General features: G+C 42.9%; 1 protein-coding gene across 1 annotated transcript in view; it reads left to right on the top strand.

The window, feature by feature from the left end:
* Positions 1-26,500, top strand: part of LOC311357225 (NT-3 growth factor receptor-like) — a gene marked incomplete at both ends in the record, with an annotated part of 114,421 nt that overhangs the window by 69,810 nt on the left and 18,111 nt on the right. Inside the window, 2 exons of the mRNA XM_084477136.1 lie at positions 495-597; positions 23,069-23,257. Of these exons, the coding sequence (XP_084333262.1) occupies positions 495-597; positions 23,069-23,257 (292 nt within the window). The remainder of the gene's footprint in view (positions 1-494; positions 598-23,068; positions 23,258-26,500) is intronic.

The raw sequence follows: 26,500 nt of genomic DNA, 5'->3' as shown, positions 1-26,500 counted from the left end.
GTAATTGCATCACTACGGCAAAGCAAGCCAGCTAACATCCCATGTGATAGCAATCACGGAAGCCCGCTTTGAGGGGATATACTCGATCAAATGGCGAGGGATTGAATCAGGGGGATTCACTACCCATAAACATTACCGACCGGAATATCATCGCATTATCCTGTGCGCTGCGAGGTTGCTTTACAATTGTGGAAAAAAAACATGCTAATGATCCCGTATAGACGCCTCTTCCCAGACAGCATAAGCTCTCTGCAGAGTGGAAAAGTCGTGCTCGGTGGGTTTGCATCGCGCACATTCCACATCCCTTCAGCCACCGTCACCTCCGCTCTCCACACCACCACCACCACCCCCGACCTCCTTCATCTTCTCATACCCCTTGCGCTCTCGGTATTCCTTTCTTCTTTTTCCACACCTCTCCTAACGCCCACTCTCTAGCGTTTTCTCACCTGTTCTCCCTCTCTTCCCCTCTCTCCTCCCACTCCTCTGGCACCCAGGTCTCCATCGCCGTGGGGCTGGCGGGGTTCGCCTGCGTGATGCTAATCGTCCTCTTTGTGCTCATCAACAAATATGGCCGACGCTCCAAGTTTGGCATGAAAGGTAGGAACCCGACATATATACTGTATATATATACAGTATATACGTATATATATCTCCATCTCGCTCTACTGCCCCCATTACCATGATATATCTCTCTAATATATATATATAATATCTTCTGCAGAGGTTCCAGTGATTAAATCACATTGCAGCCACATCTCAAGGAATGTTTGTACTAGGGCCTATATATTATCCCAGTTTAATGTTGTAAATCTTTTGGGCGGGGGGGGGGATATCTAACACATTTAAAATAATTTTGGACACAAAAAAGCTCTGTTGTAATGACATACAGCCTTTCAAGTATGCAAAGCAGTAATACCCGGCTGGTTTTGGAAAGTGCTGGCCTCCCTCTTCCTTTTTGGCTCTGAACAAAGCTGGAATAAAATGATCAATAACAGCGGGTGTAAAAAAAAGCCACAAGCGTTGGTAGAAATATTTGGAAATATCAGTTGATTCAGTTCTGAGCCCTGACATATAAGTTTAGGATTTCTTCCATTGAAAGCAAATACAAGCGAAAACTCCCAGGATAAGACAAGAGAAACCTGTAGATAGCATGCTGTTTGAATCTCTTTTTAGTCCTACCCATGAAACTTTAATAATACAACAATGACAACAAAGTCACGTTTACCACTGTGCTAGGCAGCTATTTTACAGGTGTGTGTGTGTGTGTGTGTGTGTGTGTGTGTGACTTGTGTCCTTGATTTTCCTCACACCGGTCGCTAACATTCATGGAAGGACGGCCACTGTGCCAAATGAGTTTGTGTCACCTTAAGTCATGTGTGCTTTTGCATAGCCATGTTAAACTAGTTTTGCTGTGAGTTTGCTGTAGTCTATTGTGCTTGTTGGTTTGGCTCTGGACATAACGATTTACATAAAGTTGAATCTATTGAACTCTATGCAAATTCTCCCTACACTGCTCACCGGACCACATTCATCATGCAAGCGTCGCTCGCTTGTTATATTATGGACGCATACACATGACTTCCCACATGTGGACAGACACGTGTACACATGCCTACACGTTTTAGACATACATGATGGATCAGATATTCCCATTCTGCCGTGGAAATCTCCATATTTACATGCGATCTTATGCACACAGACTTGGATAACAAAAAAAACAGCACACAAAGTTCACACAATCTCACTGACACACGTTCGTACACATTGGCACACGCGTTAGCACGATATGTTATATTCCTGTAAAGCGCGGCGTGTGCGTGGGTTGGTGGTTGTGTGTATCAAGACTTTGGCTTGCCACCAACAACATTGACTTTCATTTCACTTCCTATGTGGTTTTCACTCTCTCACTCTCTGTGTCTCTCAATTATACTCTCTGTTTCACAATCTTTCGCCCCCGAGTTCCTAAGTTTCCTCTACTTCTTTCCATCAAATAGTCCGCCCTCCGCATTTTCTCACTCTCTCTCTCTCTCGCTCTCTCACTCTCACTCTCACTCTCTCTCTCGCTCTCTCTCTCTCTCGCTCTCGCTCTCTCTCACTCTCACTCTCACTCTCTCTCTCGCTCTCTCGCTCTCTCTCACTCTCTCTCTATCTCTCTCTCTCTCAGTCTCCCACCCCTCCCTTTATTTCTTGCCTCCAGCTAATTGAAAGCAGATTAACCCAGTATCAACAGGCACAGATTTGTACAAAAAAAAAAGAGAGGGGAGAAATAGAGGAGGCAGAGGGGGAGGAGGGGTCGGGTGCGGTTTGGAGGAAGGGGGGACGGGGGATGCAAAGAGAGGGGGAGGATGGGAGGCAGCAAGCAAGGAGGACGGAAGGAAGGATGGAACAGATAGAACTGTTGCCCTGGCACAGTTATCCTGATGCTAATCAGTTCAACAAGCTCCCTTTGATTCCCTTACTGCCTTGTTTTCTTTATGATTTTTTATTATACCCCTTTATTCTTAATGTTTTATTCATTGCGTGATTCATTATTCATGATTCCTGTATTAGGCCCTACATATATTATGCAAACAATAATATAGAAAGCAATAATATCTCTGTGTTTTGTCTTTGCGTTTTTTATTTATTTATTTGTACATCTTTTTTTCATTTGGTTTGCGGTGGAGAGATTGTGGCTATTGGACACGGTTCCCCCCCGTAATCCCTGCTCCATGACCGCAGCGTCAACCCTCTCAGCAGCACGGTGCTCCACAGAGCCGCCTGCCCGCTTGCCTGTTGCCCCGCACTCATTGTCAGCCCCCTTGCCATGAGCCTGCGGTGCTGATTGTCTACCAATGGGAGGGAGGGCCAGGGAGGGGAGGAAATGAGATAGGCAGGGAATGATAGTGATGAGGATGATGATGATGATGATGATGATGATGGTGAAGAGGATGAAACAGAGGACAGGTTTGTGTGTGACGGATTCAGTACAGTCGAAAAGGTGTACGGGGGGGGTGGGGGGGGGTGGGGGAAGGGGACAGAGATAGATCGGGATGTACTAAGGGTCACAGTTTTATTGGGAACACTTTGTTCAAAGGAAATGAACTTGAAGCTAAGAATCATTGACTTCAAGCTTGGGTTCTAGTAATGGCCATTATCACGTATAGCAGTTTGGTTTCTGTGTGTCTATTTGTTCAATACAGCAAAGCCCGAAATGAGGTTTGATATGACATTGGGATTGGCATAAAAAATATTTTCTATAAGCAAAAACCAAAAATTTTAATCACTGAAAAACTAGAAAATCCATGGGATAAGTGTTTCCTTCTGTTTTAATGCCTAACAGGATTTAAACCAGCAAAGAGATTTATTATGGATTGAAGATATGACTGCGTCAATAGAACATCTCTGGCATTCAACCAATTACTAAATCATGCAAAATGTCCAAGATTCCTTAGAAATACACCCAAAAAATTTAATCATTCACATCCCATTGCAAGATACCTGGTGGAGGTTAAGTAGGGTGTTGGTGATAGATATCAAAATATATAACCTTGACCAAACTCACCATAATAACCAGCAATCCTATTGCTAGTCGAACAGAATGAATAGTCTTTATTTATAAAAAATATATATTTTCTTTATGTTTACATTTACATTAACATTTACATTTAGGGCATTTAGCAGACGCTTTTATCCAAAGCGACTTACAATAAGTACATTTGTCATGTTCATACCTTGTTGAAATATTCTTCTTATCTTGATATTGTCTGTTGTTGATCTAGTCAGTAATTTAAAATGTAGGCTTCTTTCCACAAAGAATATCTATGGGGAGGTTCACTGTGAGCATTTTGACTTATTTCTCACACATTTTCATTATTATTATTCATTTTCATGTTTTATAGTTTCTCTATGTAAGGCTAGACACATCACGTCTATTGTCCAAGGCCATGACGGATCGGTTTTACCCTAACTGTGTGTTCACACCGCACTTTGTCCCATTTCGCCTATTCGCGCGAATAGGCGAATGTTGCCGCGCGACAAATCATAATCTGTCGCTGTGCATTTTTGTGTGCATTCGCGGGGCGAATTATTCGCGGGGCGAATTTTTTTTTTGCCTGACAACGGTCATTCATGCCATTCTCATCAACCATGGCCGAGATGTGTGTCTGTACCTGTTGTGGAAGAGGGAGAGCCCGTCGTTTATGGGTTAATAATATAATCCGGAGGCGCACACCGCTTTGTGCCGTGATATTATATATATCGTATATATTATATGATATAGATATTTACATATTATATGTAGATATAGAGCGGGAGTCGCAAACGGCAACAATCACTTTCTCCTCCAAGCTGCGGTTCACTGAACGGTTGAACGGTGATTGGCTGTTTTACGTTACTTCACCCAGGGAGTGAACTGATTGGCTGTTACGTGACGTCACCCAGGGAGTGAACGCTGATTGGCTGTTTTACGTTACTTCACCCACGTTACCCACAGGGAGTGAACGCTGATTGGCTGTTTCAACGCGAATGCCGCGAAGAAGTTGAAATATTTTAACTTTATTCGCGGGGCGAATTATTCGCGGCGCGAATCCACGTGAACGCGCTCGCCGTTCACGAGGAAAAATTTCGCGCTGTCAATCAAATCTTGTCGCGCGTATCGGCGAAAAAAAAATTTGCCCGATTCGCGTCTCCACGTTCACTTAACATTGAAACGTGTCGCGGGGCGAAGTGCGGTGTGAACACACCTTAATACTGATGAGATTTCTTCTATTTGCATTCGTAACCGTAAGAACGACTCTTGAAATGCTACTTTGAAAGAGCCACAGATTTGCCTATTTATCATGCAGTCTCTATATTTCATCTATACATTAGCATCCTGTGCGTCAGATGCCTGCTCTCCAATGGACCGCAACAGAGGAGAGATAGCCGCGACGGTTAACTACGTTGGCTCATTTTAGCTGCCTATCGTCCCTAATTAAGCAAGGGGGTTTAGGATATAATGCTAGGTGACTTTTTTCATCAGTCGTTCTTCACAACAAAAATCTATTCCTAGATTTAGTTTGAATGATCCAAACCACCGGATGTTCCAACTTTTACACTATCTTATGGGGTTGCTTTTAGCAGGGTGCACACTTAAACAAACACCCGCACTCCACAGACACAGACACACACACATACACACACATATGGCCAGACAGATCTCATGTCTTAAGGGCACATGCACAGAATCAACCTTTCAACCATCTGTTGATTACATCCATCTGTTCCCTAAGTGCGCCTTAGTGTCCATCCGACTTCATGCCCATGAGGCATATGCACACACACACACACACACACACACACACACACACACACACACACATACACACACACACACACACACACACACACACACACACACACACACACTTGCACACACACACACACACACACACACACACACACACACACACACACACACACACACACATGCCCAAGCCCACACACAAACGCACTCACACACATACTACAAACATTTGCCTTGAGACATACACAAAAGATTCATGTGTCGATATCAAGTTACAGGCCTCAGGAAATGGTTGCTTTTAAAACAGCGAAAAGACAGATCCCAAACAAATGATTTCATTAAAGTTCCATAAATCCTGCACTTCCTCTTTTGTTTTGCAGATTATATTTTTTTGTCTTTACCCCAGGAGGAAATTACATTTGTGTTTTCCCCTACAGAAGGAACATTGCTGATTTTTATCAGGGTGCAATCTGCCTTTAAACCCGTGGTTTTAATGTTGGGAGAGTCCAGACATCCTTCTGTCTCGTCCACCGGTCTCTCTTTCTGTCTCGTCTTTGTCTGTATCGTTTGGCGGCCATCTTTTTGTTCCCTTTTGTCACCGCAGCACAAAAATGGTTGGTGCGTGACCTGACGCTCCAGCAGCCTTTGATTTATTGATTGATTGATTCATTCATTTATTGATTGGACTTTAATAATCCCCAAGGGGGAAATTATTTTGCCACCAACAACATACAACAACATACAACAACAGGACAGTAAATACAGGGCACAGTACAACATACACAACAGCAACAAAAAATAGGTATGCACCACAGAAGAATTGGCATTTTGTTTTTGTTTTTCGGTTTGGACAAAGGTCTGACGACAAAAGGGATTGACAGGCGTACCTTTCATGCCAGATGTATGGGCTGCCATTGAGTAGATAGTTCAAAGAAGGCAATTCTTAGCTAAGCTTGCTCTTTTTCTCTGGCTCTCTCTATATCATGTTAGTCTATTGTCAAAACAGCCCTTGCATGTGTTTCAATTGCTGCACACCATGGGTTTTTATTGATTTTATCACCCAAGAAGCGCGTTCTTTACTCAGCACCCCATAAAACCCCTGATATTTCTTTGTTTCCAGGCCGGCCACAGTTCACTGGGGGCCGGTAATGTTTTCTATGATGTTTGTATCTTTAAAGGATGGACTCATTTAGAAACCTCCAGCTAGAAGTGCTGTGACTGTAGGACTTAAATGACACTTCAAATGGCAGTGTCTGTGTGATGTGTATAGAAACCAAATTACCTTCACTTTAAGCATGGCAATTTAAGCTTATGTGCGAGGTGATTCCAAAAAGCATTTGGTGACATAAAGCAGCTGTGCATGCACTGCACCGAGTAGAATTACTTTCCTCGCCTTGCTTTTCATACGGGTAAAAGCCAAATCTCCAAAGTGGTTGCATATTTGACAAGTTGAATATCTCTATCTACAAAATATGTTTTGGTCTATTGAGATGTGCTAGGTGATGGGTCAACAGGTGTGGGTAGACTGGTAAGGTAAAATAAAATGAAAAAGCTAAATTATCTGTTGTTGCTACAAAGGCAGGATATGGCTTTACAAAGCACAACCAAACACAGGATATGTTAGAAAAACTTCAGTCTTTAAATGTTGTATGCTAGGCCACAGGGCAATTGTTATTTGAAAAATCAAAAGAATGAAGATGCTCTTGGACTTTTTTGAGGCGTGAACCGGGCCCATGGAGCTCTGAGTGGCTTTCATTTAATTTGGACTTCACAAAGGCTGTGAGGTCTCCACAAGGACACTAAAAAGGAGCTCAAAGTATTCACCTGGTAAAAAAAGGACGAGCTTCCATCATCTCAACCCCAAAATGGTCTGAGAAAGCCCTGCAGTACTGATTTCAATGGTCGTAGAAGAACATCTTTAAATGAACGGTCGCGGGCGGGACCAACAATCCATTCTCTTCATAAGGCTATAATGCTGCCTATTATGCTGCAGGCTGCTGGGCTTGTTGAGCTTGGTGCAGTGATGCATTCAGGGGAGAGAGGGATGGAGGGAGCAGGAGAGGATAAAAAGACTGAGAGGAGACAGAAGGTCAACAGAATGACAGACAGAAAGTTGTTGAGAGTACGAGGCACACGGAAAAGGGGAAAGTAAAGTTACAGAGTAAGACTCTCCGGCAAAACATCAGGGGGTCTTTTGTCGAGAGCCAGCGCTACGCTTGCACCCGCCGCAGCCATCTATCCTGGGAGACTGGGTGTGCACCTGGGGGCAGAGTGGAGTAGCAGAGACATGCTCTGGGAGCCTGAGGTGCGGCGCTCAAAATAAGGGGGAAAAAACACATTGCCGGGTCGAGATTCTCTTTAACCCCGAATCCAATAAAATGGCCTCATCACATATTTCGTCCGCCCAATGAAACGTTTGAGCGGGTCAAATAAATAAGAATGCCAGCCATGCTACGCCAAACGCTGTGATATACGAAACTGTGTACTGCTTTCGCAGGGGGACACGGCAGCCATGCATGTGGCCGCACCTGTCAGGAATGTTTTGCAAGGTGAGAACGTATGAGTTATGGCGGCGTTGGAGGAATACAGCGCACATTTGGCAAAACATAAATAGTGATGCTGGTTTATTCTGCGACCTGCTCCCCTATAGTGTGAATAATACCACAGCTTGAATGCATCGGCTAAGAATAACACTGAGTGCATTGTGGTTTTGATATATTGTATTGCATACCTTAACTACCTTTATTTCTTTTGCTGTTTATACGTGATCCATATTATGTGTGTGTTTTTTTAACGACACATTTGGGCCTAGCCTTATCCTGAGGCATCGTCGTTACAAATTCAATTTATTAAAACAATCTTTGACATTGGTTGTCATGGAACAGCATAGAGCAGTGACTTGCAAAAGCAGAGCCATATTCCCAGATAGACTTTTATGTAATTATTAGGGATAATAATTAATTGCATTTGGTTGCTGGCTGCCCTGCACCGCAGGTGATGTTTTGTTATCTCGGACCACACCGGTACGGAAAGTTGACCACGCTCGTCTCCCAGGGGAAACAGACTTGGTCACTATCTCGCTTGGCAACCTGGTTTCCACCACAATCTCCACCTGGCTGAGCATAACATTGAATTTTCTTTGTGTCCAGATGTTGTTGAAGGGCCAGATATGAGTTGTCCCTCGCCAGACCCAAACCACTGATGTGTCAAGTGCTAAATAGGTGAATAAAAAAAACACATTGATTATTTTGCTACAGCGATATTAAGGTGTGCTAAATTCTAGCTTGACATCCATGTGATACAAATACATACCTTATCCTGACTACCTTGGCCATACTTGCTCAGTCAGTATTGTAAGTCATTATTAACTCAATGCTTTTTCCCTTCAACACTTGGCCTCTGAGCTTTTTTCCATTGTTCACTTTTTAATAGCAACAAAAGCCAATGGAACCTATCCTTTGCATTTAGCTGGTTGAACAACCTCACTTAGCCGCCTCAGCCCGCACAAACACACACACACACACACACACACACACACGCACACACAAACACATGCACACATGCACACAGACACACGCACGCACGCACACACACACACACACACACACACACACACACACACACACACACACACAATCTCCATCTTTCTCTTGCCATCTTCTATCTATCTCTCTCTCAGTCTCACTCGGTCACTATGTCTCTCTCTTTCTCTCTCTCTCTCTCTCTTTTTTCACTACTTCTTGTTGTGTCCTAGATCATACCATCTGGTCTAGTGTTTTATTAACAGCAACCCAGGCTCATCGTGCCCTGCTTTACTTACGCACATGCTCTCTCTCACACACACACACACGCACACACTCTTATGTGCAGACTTGCACATAAACGAGTGTGCAACCAAGCATTCAAATGCATAAACACACAGGATGCATCAGTAGACTGGCTCTTTAGTTCCAGGGGTTGAGAAGGTTTATGGGTGCTTATAGGAGTGGGTGAGGAGAAAAGGCTTCTTTGTCTGCTTCAAGGTTAACCATTACTATAAATCTGAGTATTATTCAGCATTGGGCGAGGGAAAGGAAATGGCGTACATGTATATTATCCCTTATGAAATTGGTCTTCATAATCGTGACATGGTTGACATCACATTCTCATTCAGCTCTGAACCATTTTTATCATTTACTTAATTAATATTTTTGGTAATTGAATTGAAATCATTCAATATCATTTCAAACCTAATATTTGTATTTTTCATGACAAGGCACATGTCACTACATGTGTCAAGGGCAAGGAGATGTTTTGTGCTTAAATTAACTTGATCTTTCCCTGTTCTGAGCTTAGAGTGACTCAATATGTGCCTCACAATATTGTCTGCACACTTTATTCACCCACCATTGTCACATTCAATAGGGAGCAAATTAAAATAAGTATAAGTGGAAAGGATTTCAAAAGTTTTTTCTTCTCTTTTTTTAAGCATAAGGCAAACGTCTCTGAAGAGGAAGACCTTTGATATGTATTCATCAACTCTCTCTGTAACCCTAACCCTACCGTTTGTAAGAGGGTCTTTGTGCGCTGTTGTCCTGAACAGGGTTCTTCCAGTTTGACTACCGGCCATACCCATACACAATGACTCGCCCAAGCAGGATTTGTTCTGCATGCAGTGACATAATTAAAACAAACAATTTACAAATGTCAATACATCTGATGAATATTGCAACAAGGAGGCCTTTGTCAGGAAAGATCCACTGCACTTTAACTTTTCAAATAGAAGAGGAAGATAAGATGAATGTGATCTTGTAATGAATGGGCATTTTTGCTGATACAAATAACACAATGATTTCATATTATCAAAATAAGAGGCATCCCTGATATACCATAAACAGCTAATCATTCATTTGTCAGCTGTTTAAGATTGCTCATATTCATAGAACAAAATGATGTTATTTGCTTCTAGCCAGCCCCAATGGCTTTCACTACCAATTCATGCTAGGACATTCTTAGCTGTAATGAAAAGGAGGTTCCACTTTCCCTTTTTTTCATTTTTAATAAACAGTATTAACAAGAGACCTATTTCAAAGGATGGCAATCTCTATAGGCTTTGTATATGTCACGACTATGGACTAATATGACAGAAGAAGAATTTAATTCCCAACAAGTAAACTGAGCTTATTTTCTGGCAGACCAATCCCAAAGAGGACTGGTAATACTTCTTAGCTCTTCTTATGATGAGCCAATTCCTGGTCCCATAGGCTGCTTCTACATCAGCATTAACCTGTGTGTGTGTGTGTGTGTGTGTGTGTGTGTATGTGGGCGTGCGCATTGGTGCATATAATGGTTTAATTGATGCCTATCATAAAGGAGCAATATTTGATTGTATTTTAAGGCCACAGAGAGAAGCTATCCGTGTAATCATATATATGTGTGATTGTGCCATTTAAATGGTAATTAACCTGGGTAAGGTTGTGCTTAAGGGAACGAGCAGGAAATGAACGCCGTCGCTGGTCAACCGTAGACCACTCGGAGGGCAGGTTTCCGCAGCCATTTCCATTGTCTATAGATTTCTTCGATTTCTTTCTTTCTCATCTTAAATAATTGCAGGCAAAATACAAAGTCTCTTTGTATCTATCCATCATTAAGACTGAACTGAACAATTATTTTCAACTCAGTTACAGTAATAGTTGGCAATCTTTTTGAGAAATTAGCTAAAAATCGAGATATTATACCTTAACCTTAACCCACAAATCCAATTAGGAATTTTCTTGTGAATTCTCAGGTTAGGGGCTGGACTCTTAATGAAGTACTATTAGAACTTTTGCTCTTCAGTATCCGTATTAAAGTCAACTTTTTTTTATTATAGTAAATAATTGATTCCTTCTCTTTTTTTTCTTCTTCTGGTGAACATCATAGCATTTCAATGTCATTTCAATGTGGCTGTCGTTTCTCATTCCGACACAGTGGCTCATTAAAAAGTGAGAACTGCCATGTAACATCGGAAGGGCCCATTTGAAATTAGCCTCCAAGCTATTTGTAGTCTCTAGCAATCCTTAAGGGAATCCGACTCCACGGAGTTACCATGTTTAGTAACCAGGCTATGTTGACGAAACCATCAGCTGCTTCCATTCTTTATGACCCTGAATGGCAGTACTTGGGAGACAGGCACTAACATATCTTGGTGGCTTGATCTTATGGTATTTGTGGCAGAAGATCTATTCATGGGCTTCTGGTTCTGCACTTTCTCATGTTTCAAAGAAACTGCCCTACTGAACTGTGGTTCTCCTCAGATGCTCTCGATATAGCACGTTTTATTTCCCATGAGGATATTTTGTAACCCTGTGTTTGCTCAATACAATCTAGTCGTAATCTCTGTTGCCTTTTATAGTTGCCGATGTAACCCTGATCGTTCTTCAAACACTTCTGAATGGTTTGCTGCCAAGTGTCTTTGATTCCTGCAACACTTTTTTGTTGTTTGTTGAACAAAACAGAAAATAAAAGAAAAAAGAATGCAGTGCTGATGATTATGACATGGTCTTGAAAAATATGTAAAAAAGCTGTTCACTTTATTATTATAATAGTACTTTATTCCTTTTATATTCATAGAGGGATTCAGGGGATGATTTTTTTGTTGTATTATCCCACACCGTACGACCAGAAGCTCTAAAATGGGCAAACAACTAAGGGGAACATTTTATTAACTGGAAAGTAGATACCGTTTGTTGTGGTGAAGACAGAAGCACTCCTTTAAAACAATTATCTTTCTAGTCCACCAAACTTCTTCTTCCTCAAGATAGCACAAGGTATATTCATGCATTTACAACACCCTTTACCAGTCATTACAGTTATGTGTTTGAAGATACATCAGGATTTCTAAATAAAATAAATGGGTCTGCATTACGTAAAATCAAGTCTTTTAATAGTCTTTCTTTGTGCAAATATACTGCAAATGTTGCCAAAGCAACTGGCAAAATTGAAGATGACCGCACAGGGAAAAGGAAAAGATGAGAAAAAAATAAATTAAGAAAGCCCACCTTTGTGTAATTGGGGTGCGGAGTGCCAAAAATATCTCTCTATATTGTACATTCGCACTTAAAAAATTAGGAAAAACATAATGGAATATTGGCAAAAAGAAAAATTAGTCAATTACAAGGTCATATGCTTTTATTGTAGTCAATAAGCATGGAAGCTTAAATGGGCTTCACTTTGGAAAAAGTTGGAACAGGATAGAGACAGCAATGGAGAGTTAAATGGCAAGAACATTTTTCCAAAAATAAAAAAAAATTATACATTAAAAAAATAAAAAATATATTAAAAATTTAAAAATTTTAATTTTTTTTTAAATATTCTCGATTCCCCTGCCGTCTCTTCTTCTGACAGCACCGAGCCAAGATGGTGGCCATAATAATCAAGGTAGTCAATACAAAAATTATAGAGCCGGGCAATGCAATTTCCCACTCACTCTCACCCTATCCTTATTCCTTCTGACATTAGCTATCCCTCCGCCCATGCCACCTCTCCAGTTGATCAATATGACACCCTTGCCTTTACACAGCTGTCACCGAAATGTTGAAGCCCTAATCAAAACGCTCAATAATTCAACAGACTTCCTAGTATCCCCCTCCCACACACACACACACACACACACAAACACAAACACACAAGCACACTCACAACAACATCTGAGATAGGAGAGGAAAGGCAATATAGACGTTGAACATGTGCCTTCTTCACGGTCCGTCTTATTCCTACACGTCCCCCCCCCCCCCCCCCCACCCCCACATCTATAGGTAGACATCTAGACAAGAGAGGGAGGGATATAGCTACACCCCAATCTCTTAAAAACACAGAGAAAGGGTTTAAGTCCCATGAAATGAAAAGAGGTAGGGACAGCGAGCGAGAGAGGTGTGCTGGCTTAGAGGAAGTATGGGTAGATTAAAGGATAAAGCGTACAGTAGAGGGTGACCCTACCCGGAGACACCTGCAGTCAGGGTAGAGTAGAAACCTAATGAGGGGACCCGGGAACATACACAGGGGGAAGGACACACGTGAGCAGCATGCAGAGCCCAGGTGGACGCGGTGCCCGTGTTCTTCCCCCCCCCCCCCAGAGCCTCGGTGGGAGCCGTGGCAACAGAGCGATGCATAGAGAACACGAGGTATGGACCACACACATGAGGGATGAACATGAGCCACGTGCAGGCCAGGCGGTATAGACAACACATGCCAATAAATGAGGTATGAAAGACTAATGAAGCATGGACAACATATACGCTGTAGACAATACATGAGGTATAGACATGAGAATAGATCAAACATGAGGTATAGACATGAGAATAGATAAAACATGAGGTATTGGCATGAGAATAGATAATGCATGAGGTATAGACATGAGAATAGATAATGCATGAGGTATATACATAATAATAGATAATACATGAGTTATAGACAAAATAAATAATAATACATGAGGCATAGACAGCACATGAGAATAGAAATGCATGAGATAACGGCAACACAGCATAGACACAGCATGAGGTACAGGCAAAACATGAGATATAGACAATGCATGTGGTATAGGAAACACACAAGGTATAGACAAGGGTATAGACAACCCACAAGGTATAGGCAACACATGAGCTACAGATAACCCATGAGGCATGGGAAACGAATGAGGTATAGGCAGTAGAAGGAGCTGTGTCTAGCTTAGCCATCTTCCCCCGCCATCGGTAACGTTTCTGTGGCAATGTGTCAGGCTACATCAGGGGCAATAATTGTAAAAGCCGTTTAAATGTTAATTTTGGCCAGTAAATTAAAGCATACTGCCTGTTTGTGGGACAGAGGGACACTTAAATTCATTACTGTTTAGTCATCTCTCCTTCTGGCAACTTTTCCCTTTTCTCTCTCTCTCGCTCTCTCTGTTGATTTCTCCACTATCTCATTTCAACACAGAGTTCCTGCCTCTGTCTGTCATTTTTCTCCAAGTCATTTCCCCCCCTCTCTCTCTTCTTCTCCCTCCCAGTTCATTCTGCAACTTGGAGATAATTAGCCCCATTTAACATCCCCCCACTTCTGTCTACCCTCTGTATTACAGTCTCTCTCTCTCTCTCTCTCTCTCTCTCTCTCTCTCTCTCTCTCTCTCTCTCTCTCTCTCTCTCTCTGTCTCTCTCTCTCTCTCGTTCCCTCAGCTAACTATGATGAAGCAGATGTAGAGATCTATGGATCAGTCTGTTTGTTATCATGCAATGCTGTGTGTGTGTGTGTGTGTGTGTGTGTGTGTGTGTGTGTGTGTGTGTGTGCGTGTGTGTGTGTGGTTAGAAAGGCAGAAATACAATAGAAAATGAGCTGACTTCATTCAGATTACTCTCTTTCTGTCTTTTCAATTTAACTGTGTTCAGTGTTTTTCCAGTGTTCTATAAGTTACCAGTGATCTATTGAGTTCAGCTCTATATGCGTTGCTTTAACAGTTAAAAAATGCTGAACATACAAGACATACAATTAAAAGAAGATTCAAACTCCAATGGAATCAAGAGTCAAGAAGAAATGTATAGGGTAGAATCAGGGAATAGGGGAACATTTCAACTTACATTGCAACAACAAAATTTTTTCCATCCGTGTTTTTTTATAGGCGTCATATTCAATAAAGTCAAAATCTCATCAAATATTACAATAACTCTGTGTAAGTTATTTCCAGAACAGACTGATAAGAGAAAGCCCAAGAGGTGAAAAGTAAAAGGTACTCCACCACGCACAAACACTCACAATCTCACACGCTCCCTCGCTCCCAGAGAGGGAGAGCATTCAAAGGACGATAATCCAGAGAAAACATGAATATGTAATATATTAAATATAATAAATTGTACATCTAGCAGTTTGTACCACTGCGGAATAAACCAAATTTGAGTTCAGTGCAGCAGGCCTATCTCCCTGTCAGCCATCAATCTGCCCAATGTCCCTGTGTCTAACACAACCAGGTCAGCAAATCACCCTGGTTTAGACACCGAGGCGGGCAAGTCAGTCAGTCAGAAATGTAATCAGTCAAGCAGTCGCAAAGGGAGTCAGTCACTCAGTAAACCCTAACAGCCAATCAGCTTTCAAACCGCCAGCAGAGCCTGGCCTGCCCGCCCACACAGTGTATTGATCACTGAGCCAAAACTCTAGCCACTGACCCGCCTGGCCGGTCAGTCAGCCATTTAGTCAACCAGCCGTTCAGTCCATCAGTCAGCCAGTCAGTGTGGTTCCTGTCAGTCAGCTTCTCCTTTAATCAACCAGCCAGCCAGCCAGCCAACCAGCCAGCCAGCCAGCCAGCCAGCCGGCCAGTCGGCTGTTCGGTCAGCCGGCCACTCAGTCAGTCAACTTATCATTCAGTCCACCAGCCGTTTGGGGGGATCTGTCAGACGGACGGAACAGCCGACCTGGGCCAACGTAATTGTTTTGTGTTTGTTGTTTTCTCCCGCCCGTCTGCGTGGCACACTCCCTCGTTGTCAGCCCCCGCACCTTTACCCTTCACACCCACCCCCCCTCCCCCCCCTCTCCACACTCTCCCTCCGCCTCGTCCTGTCGCTCCCACTGTCCCCAGCCCCCTCCGTCTGCCTCCCCCTACCCTAACCTCTCCCACTGACTCCCCCCTCTTGGACCAAAGCCATTACTAGTGGAGGAGGAGGAGGAGGAGGAGGGAGGTGGGGATGGAGACCATGCGGGGGGAGGGGGGGAGGGGGAGAAGGAGGAGGAGGAGGGTAGTGTGAGGCGCTTGGCTGAAGGCTGTGTGATGAGAACGCTTTGCTTGTCTCTATCGTTTAATGTCTGCTGGGAGGGCAGCCGCGGTGAGAGAGAGAGAGAGAGAGGGACGGAGAGATAGAGAAAGTGTGTGTGTGTGTGTGTGGGGGGGGGTGTCACTGAGGGATTGAGTGAGAGAAGAAGGGATGAATATGGAGCGAATTAGGGAAGGAGAGAGAGATTGCGCCGTGGCAAGGACACGAGAAAGGGAGTCGCAAATTCACCGGGGAGGTTGGGAAATGCTTAAAGAGAAGTCTGCTGGGAAATGACTTACTTCTTTGGTCGCAACACACACACACACACACACACACACACACACACACACACACACACACACACACACACACACACACACACACACACACACACACACACACAAACACACACTCACACACAACCAGGGAGTCTTGCAGGTGTTAAAGGTGAAATTAATTATAACCCCCATTATCAACAACACTGTCTCAGTTCCATGGGGGATAATGTGCTATTAATTTACACCCATCTTCTGAGTGTGTGTGTGTGTGTGTGTGTGTGTGTGTGTGTGTGTGTGTGTGTGTGTGTGTGTGTGTGTGTGTGTGTTTGTGTGTGTGTATGTGTGTGATATCAATTTGTATCAATTCCAAGTCCTGGGTGGGCAAGAAACAGGACGGGAAATGGACTAGGAATTGTTTGCCCATGTTTGTCCAACCCTTCTTGTTTTCTCAGCCAAACAGGAAAGATTGTGCGATTGGATGACTGGTCGTCAAGCGGTGACTGTGTCATGTAATCATGGAGGTCATTGGGAAATTGACAAGCGATTCATTTAGCCTCCCATGGAAGGATACTTTATGACACACACAGCCTCCCTGCACACACACACACACACATACACACACACACACCCCTGTATGCCCCTGTTCTATCCACATTGCCTTGGCCAGTACGAGAAGCATGTTGTCCGCTCTGCAACCTGGCCAGATATGTCCCATGCCCGTACACGCACACACCACATGCACGTGATCCAGACAGCCACTGATTTAATGTATTATTGTGATATCACGGTGGTTGATTGAATGATTATCGCCATGTGTCTGTCAGCACAGGGTCACACAGCCCACCCGTTCTAGGGTTATTTATCTCCCCCACTGCGGGTGGGCCAGCACTGGGCCAACTCCACAGCCCTGCAGAGACAGGAAGTACGGGACTGGGAGAGTAGGGTGTGGAGACCTGTCAATCTGTGCGCCAAGCACTGGTAGTCCATCACAGGTTCAGATGAAAAATCCCCTTTTCCTGTCCCTAAGTGGTACCTGTCCGGTTGTTGACCGCAGACAACCTCATGAATAGAAAGTCTGCAGACGTTTTTTGTGCGAGACAATCAATTTCAATCAGTTTCAATCTCAATGCAATAGGGTCCCTATGCCTTTGATATATTTTGGGGGTTTTCTGTTTGGTGCTAAGAGTGAAAATGAAAAATACTTGGTTTAAGGTGTAATGGCCGGCCTTCTGACGTCTGTCGTTAACAACACTGAAGGATTGATTTTTATGAACAGAGTTAAATAAAAGAGTTAAATATCTCCATCTGCTACCTGATTCTCTAACCAGATATTTTGTTCATGCTGCCTGCTTCAACACAGCAATGTTATACCATTAAAAAACATCATGTTTATTTGGATGAAGATACCGCCACACAGAACTCATGTGAATGTTGACATTACATGGTTGTATTACTAAAGGTATATACTAATAGAAAGACAATTGAAGAAAGATTAAAGCATGCATCCATAATGGAGGGAAACTGAATGCACAGGGCATTTAAACATTGTTCCTCTCTGACCATGATGATGTAACCCAAATATAATCTCATTCTTCATTAGACTGCAGACCAACTCATCTAGGAAACTGAAAATGTAGATACTGTCCAAAACAAATAAAAACAAACACACAAAGCAGCAACTTCCTTTAAATGATTTTAATGTATTATCTTCGTAGCTCATACTGGACTGCAGCAATGTTGCGGGCATTCTAATTATCTATTCCCTGTTTCAATAATACCTTAGGCTAATGATTCCTGGAAGCAAAGATAGTCAACAACAACAAACATTATACTTTGCTATCTATATCACACAATTACTGTGTAGATAGGAGTGAATATCTTACTATAATTAAGACATTAATATTGTGAAGTGCAAAGACATTCAAAATGACACAATATTTAGACTCAAAACATGATTTATGTTATGGGAGATAATTACTAACAAGGGCTGCTAATGAGTTAACATAAACATTTTATAATGACGTTACCATTTTTTTAGCTATACTAATTTGCAATATGCTTCACTGACATCATTAAACAGTTAAACTGATCTGGCCTCATATAATTCAGGGTAATATTATGGTAAATTCTCATAATGTGTTGACTTAGACCTTCACTATACATATATAATATTTACTTCACTTGTACTTGTACAAAATATTTGATTACATATTTTTCTGCATCGCTGTATTAGTGTTTTTTCTATTGTCATCATGGTGGTAATCTCTCTTGTGGAAAAAATTGAAATTATACGTGAATTAACTTCTGATTTCACACACGTTAACTAACTAACCAGTGCTTCATCTCAACATCATCGTCAAAGGATTAGAGTAGTCTGGTGTTTGTGCGCGGGTGTGTGTTTTATGCCATGATAAAACACTATTTGCTTTGCTCTTTCATGAATTCATATGGCTGGTCATTTTCCCATTTCCCTGTGACAAAATGTTTTTAAACCAACAATTTCACAATCTTTTGTTTGTTAACGATAAAAAAAAAATATATATATATATATATAAATAAAAACACAGTAACAAACACACACAGGCACATGTAGACACAGACACACACACACACACACACACACACACACACACACATACACACACACACACACACACACACACACACACACACACACACACACACACACACACACACATCATACGGGGGCAAACAAATACAAACACACATACAAAATCCCAAAAAGGCTCTACAAAAGCTGAATCCAAAACTAACCACCAATGGGCACTAACAATGCCTACAGCCACTCATGTGATTTATTGAGGTAATAAACACTGATTAACTGGCCTTTAAGCCAGTGTGCAGCAAGTATTGACAATTCATCCGTAACAGTTGATAGATAGGGGTAATAAAGGGTGACTGAAAGACTTTGGAGCAAATCAGATGTTGAGGAAACAGAGAGAGGGCGGGCTTTGTGGTAAACTACCAGCATAGAGTTCATTGGCCAACGGGCAACTTTTACTGCATTATTGGATCCACTGAGTCCATAGGGTCTGCCATTGTTCATACAAAATCTGTCATTTGGTACAGGTGTTGTTAACTGCGCCATTTTGATCGCCAATTATTGGACTGGGGTGTGCTGGAGAGGATTCTTTGCCCCATTTGAAGCAACATTGTTATCCAGAGATCACAATACTAAACATATATATATATATCTCATATCATATAGTAGTAGACAGTAGTGTGAGAGAATCCCACCGAAATTCAAGGCCAGGATCCCAGCTCCCAGGAATGGATTTACAGCAAATCAAAAAAAGACAGCTTTTACTGCAGTGGGGGAAAAAAACATTGTTTTTTACACATTGATATTCTCAATATCCTTTGTTAGCTGTGATTGTTTTTTATATCTGCCATCTTGGCCTTCATTTCCTGAGTTTTAGGCCCTATTTCTTTCAGGAATGTGTAGTAAAAATCTATTTCTTTATTTATACTCAGAGGCAATTTGCATATTTGTGCAGTGTGAGTGTTGGTTTACGCTAGGTAAGTTGATGTTTGGCTATGGTGAGTTTTAGTTTCAAGGATGTGTTACGTTAGCTGATGGATGAAAGAGGTCTGCTGATTGGCTTGTTAATCACAGGGTCACTGGAAACAGATTAATATGTGTGATATGTTGAATAATATGAGATGTAATTTTATTCCCAGGTGATGTTTGCCCCATCTTTTAGAAAGGATAGATCATCAGAATATGAAATCAAGTTGCATTCGGCCTTCATGAATCCTCAGGAACCGAGCCAAACCGTTACCTAGAAACACGGTGTATCACACAATACGCAAAAAGATGCAGTTCATTTGTTGATTTAGTATCGTTTGAGCATTAATTCAACACAATTCAAATAACCAAGGTTCAACTGAACATTAAGCCTATTGTGCATTTATTTGTTATTCAATAATTTATCATAAAACTTGAGTGATATTGTATATATATAATTTAAAATGCAGCAAAAAATGTCTGAAACGTTTGGTATGCTTTTAAATAATTACAGTTATTTACCAGATTGTACTTTTGAGACTTAGGGCTGACATCCTTCTGTGGCCTAAAACAGTATCTTTAACAGTACATAGAGTATAATACTATGCCAAAGACATGTGTGGGTAATTGGTTAAGGGAACTGTCAGGACATTTCTTGGCAATGGCATAGACCTGCTTTTTCACAACGCAATGCTTTCCGGTGCATCTGTTGTTGAAATTTGCCTTATTTCAGCAAGGCTGGCTCACTTATGATATGTGCGGTGCTTGGGTCAAAGAATTGTGCAAGTGTAAATTTAGCCTTCATCTTCAGATAATATTAACGGTTTACCTCTGACGATTCGGCGAAAGTGGTGTAATTCTCCATCTCTTTGTCCAATTATGGACCTAGCCCTCTCCTTAACCTCTCTTACAAACCCACCGCCCCAACCCCCCATGTACTGTACATGCACACACTTACCCCGCAGCTCTGTCCCGCCCATCGCATCATTACTGGAGCTGTCCCTGTTCATTTATTAAAGTTTGGACGTGCTCCCCCATGCATGGGGGTGCGGGGGGGGGAGTGTGGGGGTGAACTGGTCACCCGTTCAGATGGAAAAATTGCCATTGTGAGCCCAGATACAATAATAGCGTCCCGCAAAGATGACCACAGCATCGTGCTGTCCCTGGCCATTACTGTACATCTCCATCTTGTTCTCGCTACTATTGTACTCCCCCCTCTCTCTGTTTCTCTCTCTCTCTCTCGATCTCCCGCCGAGAGGGCTACACTCGTTGATCAAACGGACTGTCGCTCACAGTCAAATCAGGTTGATGTTCAGTATGCCACCAAGAAATGGAGTGCCCATTCCATTCGCCCCTTCCTTTCCCTGCCCCCGTAGCTGTCGACCGTCCTCTCTCTCTCTCTCTCGCGCTCTCTATCACTCTCTCTGTCCCTCTTGCCCTCTCTCGTTCTCCCCTCTCGTCCTATTTTGAGTCCTTCCCTCCTCTTCCCAACCATTGCTTTTCTGTCCTCCATTAACCGTAGGACACAAAGACTGTATCCGTCAGCCAAAGTACCGCGAGGTTAATGTTTCAAGTACCTTTCTAAACTCACCCTCCCATACGATAAATCTCTCTCTCTCTCCCTTTCACGCCTCCTCTCACACCCCTTCTCTCTCAATTTGTGCCTTCCTCTCTCTCCCTCTCACTTGCCCTCTCTCTTCCTGTGCCGACCCCTTGCATTTTTTGTAATCTAAAGAGTGACATCACACATTTGTGAGGGGCTTAATGGTGTTTCTCTCTTTCTTTCTCTCTCTCTCTCTCTCTCTCCCTCTCTTTCTCTCTCCTATTCACTTGCATCGGGCCCCAACACTCCTTACTTATGTTTTCTCCTGTTCCCACATGTGAGGGTATTCAGGCGTCTGGGCGGGACAGTGTATAACAGAAGGTGGTGGGACGGGAACGGGGATGGGGATGGGGACGGGGACAGGGGGGGGGGTTGGGTGATGGAGGGGGCTGTTTGTTACTCAGCCTCCCTGCCTTGGAGACTCTATTCCCTCCCGGTGCCGGCTTCGCATCTGGCGTGCCGACACGCGATGCGAGACTCCCGGGGTCCACAGGGACGCGTCGGGAAGAGACACGCGGGCGGATGTAAGATCACTCTGGGAGCGGGTGGAGAAGGAGAGCCACGCTGAAACAATTAGATGCACAGAGAGGAGGAACAACAGCACACTTGTGGGCCACAAAGGCGTCCCTCTGGGCTTTTCCTTTCCATTAACGTTGTTGACGAGTCAAACTGCGCTGGGCCGCTTTCTCATTTTGTGGCGACGTGTTGATGTTAACCAGGGTTTGCGCGCCGAACATCTGACAGTCACAAAGGCTTTGCGCACTGTAATCATCCTAGCATCTGACAATGGGACAAGGAAAACTAACATTATTAGTAGGTTGTGTAAGGAGCAGTGTGCCAATACAGTCCGTCATTTTGATGAACAGAAAAGTGACGGACAACAGAAAGCTGTTGGTTAATTATAATTATGTTATTAAGGGTTATCAAGGTGTGCATTTAGCATCAGGAAAATGAAGTGCCGTGAAATACTCTGCAATCCCATTCAGTTGGATGAAGCTAAGGTGTTATGGATTTTCGGGAATCACAAACCACACACAACAGCCCGGGGGGATTAGGGGGGGACTCAGATCACACCCCTACAGGCCCTTAGTCCTGCCAAGGCTGAGTTATGTTGTAATGTTGCTAGGTTGCTACAGTTATTTCACTTTTTCGGATCCTGTGATCCATCCCTTCAAAACAATGTTAGTGCCATTTTTTTCGACCCCTCCTGATATCGCTTGCATGCGTTGTTCGACTGGTCTGGGTTGCACTGGACCGATCACTGTCACGTTTCTACTTCCCCATCATTGAATCCACTCACTCTGTTTGACCCGTGTTTGCTCTTTATCCATAAACCATTAAGGGCAATGAATTAAATAAGACAACGTAATTATCCCAGCCGGGAAATACTGATAAGGAACAATTACTGAAGGAAACAGGGTTTCTTAAATCTGCATTTTAGTCAAATTCATTCATGAGCAAGGAGGAGTTAGGCCTCTTGCTCAGGGATGCAGACACAACCGGTGACCGAAAGGTGTCCCACCTCCTGTTTATGCCTCTATTTTTTACTTATCCCTTCTCTCTGTCTCTGTCTCTGCCTCTCTCTCCCCCTCCCCCTCTCTCTCTTTATCTCTCTCTCTCTCTCTCTCTCTCTCTCTCTCTCTCTTCCCCTTTGCCCAGGTCCCGTGGCGGTGATAAGTGGCGAGGAGGACTCGGCCAGCCCCCTGCACCATGTCAACCACGGCATCATCAGCCCCTGCACGCTGGACGCCAGCGCCGACGCAGTGGTCATCGGCATGACCCGCATCCCCGTCATAGAGAACCCGCAGTACTTCAGGCACGGACACAGCTGCAACAAGCCCGCCACCTGTATGTACCACCGCTGAGACACACACACACACACACACACACACACACACACACACACACACACACACACACACACATGCATGCACACGCATGCATACACATTACACATGCATGCACGCCCACAAACGCACACTCACGCACATGTCCACACATGCATGCGCTCCCACACATGCAGACATACCCCCCCACACACACAAACACACTGACATAGACTCCATAGCGTTTTATAGTTCATAAACCTCTGAAATTGATTGCGTCAATTATCCAGATCTAGACAATTGGCCTCACATCTAATGCCATCCTTGAAAATTGCTTATTTATTATCTATATATTTATGTTTTTTTTTTACATTTTAAGAAATCAATTGATGTGCTCGCATGTGATACCCCGTGGGTTCCCCACAGGTTCTCTGGTTTCCCACCACACCCAATGACACCAGTGGCAGAGTAATGCTTCGGCATGGAGACATGGCTTTACACCAGCATTGCCCCCTGCAGCAGCACTATGGCTGGGACTCCAGAGGACAAATATCCTCAAGGAGAACAATAAATCCTTTATTATATTCTACAAACACAGCACCACAAACACCAATTACTCACTCCACCCTTCTATTTGTCCCACTTTGCACTTATATTTTCAGTAATCTAGAGGCTGCTGCTGTCATTAAAAATGTATAAAAATTGGTACATGCATAACGTGTTTGTGTGTGTGTGTGTGTGTGTGTGTGTGTGTGTGTGTGTGCCAATTTTCTGACAGCCATGAATTCTAAATGTAATATTAACGCATGCAGAAAGACAGCAAATGACAACGGCATCACCTGGTCCAATGACAGAGTTGAGCTTGATGCTAAAACATCTATTACCACAAGCTCAATCTTCCCATTGACTCCCAATGAGCAGAAGCCATTTATTGCTGAGAAGCGTGCACTGGTTCGCAGAGCAACAGTAATTTAGCTCTGCATGCTGAATTCTGACAGGCTGAATTAGTTGTTGTTGTTGTTGTTGTATTGATTTAGTATTTTTCTCTCCTGATTCAAATATCGAAGAGATTCAATTTATGCACACATTCTTACATTCTTTCCACTTAATCATTCATTATGTTCTGGACGTTTTACATTTATCAGACACAAACAGAGTTCACACAATTAATATCCTCTTGTCGTCCATTTTATTCTCAGAAACAATGCCCCATTTGTTCAACAGCTGTGACATGACGGCAGCATTGAGAAAGTAAACAAACATACCAATGTGACCAGCCACAGTGGCTTAATTGCTGGTAAAGACAGAGCTTTCCATCACAACCAAAACAATAATGAACTACAATTTCTGCAAGCAGAAACAGACCGCAGCCGGTTTTTATATGGTCACCAGAGATTTTGATTATTACTACATTTGAATCTTAGAACTGAAAACGGTTCTAACGTTAAAATAGTATATTATTATGATGTGCTACTTAATGAATATGACTGATTATGCAATACTCATATTATGATTTTTACTTTCATACCTTATAAGGCTCCATATAAGGCTTCTCCACTCCATTCAAATCATTTCTCACCACTTTGGAAAAGTTCCTATATTGTTCTTTCGGGTTTGTGGTTTCTTTAGTTTTGGCTACCATGACGATGCAGTTTTGTGAGTGACAAAATGCTATGGAATGGGTATACAATACATACGTGTAGTTTCTTTGATGGGATAGCTGCTCCAATTCCAAAATGTTCAGAAGTCTTGCCTCCCCAAAAATTGGACTGAATAATTGATGGAATATAGACTGGCAAGAGGCACAATACGTTTCTACCACAGTAGAAGTCAACATCAAGGTATCAAATGTTGTTCTCGAGACAGACGAGACTCAGCAGTAAGAGATGAGACAATTCCTTTTTTGTTGTTTCGTTGGATGCAGGCATTGAGAGAAACATGAAATTATACTGGGCTTGTCCTCCAAGTCCACATAGGATCCCTTCCTTTACCAGTCTACTCAACTTTTATAATAGCCTTTGAGCAAATTGTTTGACTTTCGATGGCCTGACAGGTTTTTTAACATGCTGAAAATGGCCACAGCTTAATTTTGAGAAACTGATTTCTCTCTCTCTCACTTGCTCTCTCTATATCTCTCTTTCCCTTTTTCCCAGTTTCTTGCCTCCTCTCTCTCTCTCTCTCTCTCTCTCTCTCTCTCTCTCTCTCTCTCTCTCTCTCTCTCTCTCTCTCTCTCTCTCTCTCTTTCTATTGAGTACAGATAGTATTTTGCCACTCCAGCGTAGCGAATCACTTCTTGCTTTTACAGCCACATAAATCTCGGACACTCCTTTGGGAGATAATACACACACCCACACACACAGACACAGACACACATGCACACACACACCCACACACACAGACACACACACACACACACACACACACACACACACACACACACACATTCCCCCACTCTCTCACACACACACACACACACACACACACACACACACACACACACACACATACAGACACACACATGCACACATCCACACACACACTCACACATGCACACACACAGACACACACACAAGTTTGCACATTCACATGCGAATCACTGGCACTAGAAACTCCACGCACACAAATTGCTGCACACACATAGACACTTTGGGCTACAGGAATACATGCTTTTAGATGGAGGGAAAGTCATACACACTCGCCCACACTAAAATAAAAATAATGCTGTTGCCAATGGCAATGCTGATCCATCACCAGAGTCACCTTGTGTGGTTATCACCCTGCATATTTCTACCGTTTGTGTGCGTGTGTGTCCGTGCGATCATAAATAAGCATCGTCATCATTATAATGTTTAGATGACTGACAACTTACAGCTTGCAAAGAATTTTGCAGTCCATCAGTTCTAACAAAACCATAAGCAAACCTGCACATACACATATACTGTACATACACATGCACATACACATACACAAACAGATGCACATGCAAATACACATGCACATGCACATACACATACACATACACATACACATAGGCACATGCCGAGTGGAAAACCCAAAGACCGATCGACATCAACATCATTGAAGGAGACCTTATGGGCCTTCAAAACGTATGAAATGACCAATGATCATATAGTTTGATTTACCATCAGCAGCCTCCCTCAGGCTGTTTTTTTTTTCAATCGACTTATTTGCCTCACAGCTCTTTGGTCTCACTCGGTCACTTTCATGGTACAATAAAGAATAATGGAGTCCCCTTGAGAGTGGA

This window comes from Micromesistius poutassou, assembly GCF_964030765.1.
Source record: "Micromesistius poutassou genome assembly, chromosome: 13".
NCBI classification, from domain to species: domain Eukaryota; kingdom Metazoa; phylum Chordata; class Actinopteri; order Gadiformes; family Gadidae; genus Micromesistius; species Micromesistius poutassou.
Note: the sequence above shows the minus strand (reverse complement) of the source record. Positions and strands in the feature narration are given on the sequence as shown.